This window comes from Anopheles stephensi, chromosome X (genome assembly GCF_013141755.1).
Source record: "Anopheles stephensi strain Indian chromosome X, UCI_ANSTEP_V1.0, whole genome shotgun sequence".
Classification (NCBI taxonomy): Eukaryota; Metazoa; Arthropoda; class Insecta; order Diptera; family Culicidae; genus Anopheles; species Anopheles stephensi.
Window position 1 is genome coordinate 1377761 of NC_050201.1, and position 4194 is coordinate 1381954.

General features: G+C 47.4%; 1 protein-coding gene across 5 annotated transcripts in view; it reads right to left on the reverse strand.

The window, feature by feature from the left end:
* The window catches only part of LOC118502944, a 30841-nt gene extending 26878 nt beyond the window's left edge, over positions 1-3963 (reverse strand). Inside the window, exons 1-3 of one of the 5 annotated variants that reach the window (XM_036035725.1) lie at positions 3445-3460; positions 3143-3230; positions 823-977 (exon numbers count right to left, since the gene is read on the reverse strand). In XM_036035725.1, the coding sequence (XP_035891618.1) occupies positions 823-880 (58 nt within the window). In that variant the 5' untranslated portion in view covers positions 881-977; positions 3143-3230; positions 3445-3460. Of the gene's footprint in view, positions 1-822; positions 1921-3142 lie in introns of those variants that run through there. The other 4 variants (XM_036035717.1, XM_036035698.1, XM_036035732.1 and 1 more) reach the window with 4 other exon arrangements.
* Between the last annotated feature and the right edge of the window lie 231 nt (positions 3964-4194).

The following is a 4194-nucleotide window of genomic DNA, read 5'->3' on the forward strand; positions in this document are numbered from 1 at the left end:
AGCAATTTTGATTAGAGTTATATGAAGCTGGTTGGGTAGAGTTTGCCCGGGTGGCCTCCGGGGTGATTGATTCGCGTTTCATCTATCCCATTTGCTTGGCGTACCGGCACATTCAGGGAATTAATAATCACTTCCATATTTCACTTCCACCCACCGGGCACCGGATACAGCACAAGCGAAGATAATTAAAACCTGTGTCCTGGTGGGTACGTGTAGTTGCGCTCGATATTGTGGGCCCTGTCCTGGCTACTGGCGTAATAATCAGGGTATCTATTTCCTGCCGTGGGAAGTGGCGGAAGATCCAATCAGGACTGACGGCCAATAGTCCCGAGCCTCATTTTGTGACCGTTGCGTAAGAGTCCGATTGGCCTTTCCGGAAATGGCAACTCAGTCATCCGGCTAGAATTGGAATTCCGTTCCGGATGTTTCTTCGCTTGGTCTAACGTATTTGGCGAAAATAGACACACACACAGACACACAAAAATGGTACAAAGTCGTCCTTAAGCTCCTACTTTGTGGACACTAGATCATCGATCATGTCTTTCGCCCGGAGAAGGCGAGAGGAGTTGCGTTGAGGAGAAGAGACTCCAGACTACCTAGTTACGAATGATTGATTACAGAATAAAAGACTTTGACCACATTCCGGGAGTACCCACGTTACATCCTCCACAACAAGAAGGATAGGAATTCCTCAGCTCTACGGAAAATCCTCACACAAACTATTTCGGTACCTCCAACGTCACGACAAGAGGACACGTTACGACATTTCAGCTACGTACTTCTAAATGCTAGTAGTAAAGGATATGGCAACAGGGTACTTACGGTGCATGAAAATTAAAGTATTATATAAACGGCACAGGATGCTCCGTTCGGCGAACATACTTCCATACTATTGTCGCATTTGGGGCGAGATGGTGGATGACGACGACGACGACGACGGTTGATCGTGGTGAACTCGACCTCCTGTTGATGGCGCACTGGAACCACCGGGCAGAGGTCGTTCCAGGGTCCCGGGATGGGATAGAAAGAGGTTAGGTTAGGAACGTGGTGGTGGCGGACACCTGCACAACACTGGCCCTCAACAATGCACTATGTCTGCTGTCAGTATGTCTCGGATGCACGGTTACGAGTTCGTCTTATTTACACCAGGCATATGCCACCGGCGCTACGTACGCCGGCTCGATACAACACCTGTACTACACTACCAACCACAACGCACGTTCGGTATCCTGACACACACACACACAAAACACATCCACTGCTCGGTGAATCTATCTCCCTGGACCTCCGTAACTTCGTTTGGCGTGTTTTGTTTTGATGCTCCAGTGAGCCGTTTAGCGTCCCATAATGTCCGAGTCGCGAGTGAACGATACCGGGCTGCTGAAGGAACGCAGCTCGAGCGTTACAGGTTCGTTGGCGTTCGAGTGCGTTGTGTGATTTTGCGTTGCTGCCACTGCTGCTGCTCCTGCGAAATTGGTTTGGTTATACAACAGCAAAGCTCGTCCGTGCACACTCTCACGTCGTGTCGGGGGCTGTCGTCGTCGCTGTCGTCGCGACGTTTTCGTCCGGCGAGCGATTTCGACTCGGTGTTCGCAGCCATCCATCCGCCAGCCCGCCTGCCGTGCTTTGCTGGGCTTGGTATTTATGTGTACGGTTGTATAATCTAGCCTATTTCCCCCTTTTGGAGTACTGTCTGTGTCATGACGTGTGCATTTTGCCCTGCACAAAACATGAGAAATTCACGAGCGTGTAAGCTCTCTCGCTCTCTCTCTCTCTCTCTCTCCGTCACGACTATCGTGCCCGACAGTAGCATCGTATATGGTATATGTACGCATATGCGCAGGTCTACGCATTTCAGATTCGAATTTAACGTCTAAACAGACTGCTCCCGAACTACTCCGAGCATCAACCCAAACACGCTCTCTCTCTCCCTCCCTATCTCTCTCTCTCTGATATTATTTTTATGACGCTTTTTCCATCATATTCTTGCCCACATCTGCTTGCCATTTAATCACTTTCACCTGCGAAGGTGGATTTTGGCATTATTTAGATCCCAACATTTCATCACCACGTACACGTCAGCTCCGTTCGTGCTTTGTGGTTGAATTGGATTGGATTGTGGAGATGGTGAACGTCTGTTTAGATCAATCACACTAGAAACGCCACACTATCATCGCGTGTTGCGCACTGAAAGTAAGCGATTTGAAAGTTGCGCCTGAAAGTATGCAATTTGAATGGCGCGCCTGAATGTATGCAATCAGTAGCTTTTACGATATTCTTAACTCAGTGGCTCGAAGCTATGAAACATAATTTTAGGCACAATCTCCATCTTTCTAGGCATGATAAGGATACCAAAGGTGACTTCAAGTATAAGTCTAGTAGAGAGCAAAAAGCATTTTGATTCTTCAGTTGCATACAAATAAATGCAACTATTTACAAAGTGTTTACCTTTTTTCTGCTATATATACTGAAAAGGACTCACGTAATAGGCACGTGCTTCCGGATGCATTTATTAGTGGAGGCTCCAATGCTCTCTCATCATATAAACTCTCATAATTTCTCTCTCTCTCTATTTTTTTCGTTCTCTCTTTCTATTTCCCTCACTCTCTGTCTCTTTCTGTCTCTCTCCCTTGTTTATCCAACATACGCTAGACTTCGTCCCTTTGTTTTGATCTTGAACCACTCGTAGGAACGTCCTGCGACGCCATGTCCACACGCATAATCTTACCCTAGCGAAGCAAAGAAAAGAAATACTTTCACTAACACTAAGTGAATAGCGATAAACCCCTCTTTTGGAAGATATCTCCTTTTTTCTGCTTCTTGCTACTGTTTCACCCCAATCGAAGTCTCTTGGGTACGCATACATATCTCTATCGCCGGTTGCTCGGCGAAGGGTGCTTCTAAGGACGTACGCATGTGTACGTACGCACGGATGTATAGAGCCGAGTCCCCGAAGTTCCCAACCGTGGATGACGGGGGAAGTAAACATTAAAATGTATATTTTTTCTCTCAACTCTACAACGTTGAGATATTGAAGGAAACACCGGATTTTGCACTGCCTGTAACCATCGGACATCTTGAATCCATTGATCCTGAGGACCTGACGAAGATACACTTTTTTTTATCCAGCACGGTTAATCACCTTCACGAACTCTGCCACCAGACACTAGACACTTCACAAAAACCAAGGGTAGACTCGAAAGAAGGTTAACTTAAACACTTCAAGAACACTGTAAAACTGACGAGAATGAGTGTGATTTTGGGAATGGAAATAAAGCTGGAACTTTGAACGGAAAAAGGAAGCTGTCGGGACCGGGATAGGGAAGGCTCTCCGTAGCGCTTCTTCCGTGGTTACACAAAACGGGCCGAGCCGGGTCGAGACAGTGAGGTGAGAAAAAAGCAGGAGAAAGGAGATGTCCCGGGCGCCCACAGCGGGTACCGTACGTTCGTAGCGAGAGCAGCAAGGATGTGTGCCCGGTGCCGCCTGCCAGTGTGTACTGACGCGGTCGGTCGCCGAACCAGCGCATCCTTCAGCGCGCGTACCAGACGCTCGGGCACGGCAACGAGTCTGCGTCTACGATTGCTTCTCCCCTAATGGTGGAGTAGCATGTGTATTTAACGGACTTTTAGTTAGCGGATCAGCATAACTTTCCTTGCCTTACTTTTAAAAATGGTCGATGGTCGATGTTTTCCAAAGTTTTCATTGTTGTGTGATCAAAGTCGGAATTAGCTGACCAATTTCAATATAACAAATACTCTACCTTTTGAAGAAGGGCAGAGTGTGAGCTTTGTCTCCAAGTGTGGCGACAGGAATGGGATGCATCTCCAACACATCGCTCGTGTGTCCTACCAAATCTAAGATGGCTCAGTACAGAAATCCTGCTACCTGTGAATTGAATATTTTCTTGACTTCGATCACAATTTTCTAGGCTGGTCCGGAACAGGCGGTTCGGTGGCAGGACCGGGGATCCAATCCCATCCAGAACGCCTCCCCGTACGTAGGGCTGACTACTTTACTACGGGTAATATAAGTCACAGAAGGTCAGAAATGGCAGGCCGACGTACCTCTCGAGGTTGTAGTGCCAAGGAAGAAGAAGTAGTTGCAGAACTATCTTGATCTCTTTTTCCACGATCCCAGATCCCACGAAAACCAAATAACTAGTCGCTAGAATTTAGGATAAAAAACGGTTTCGG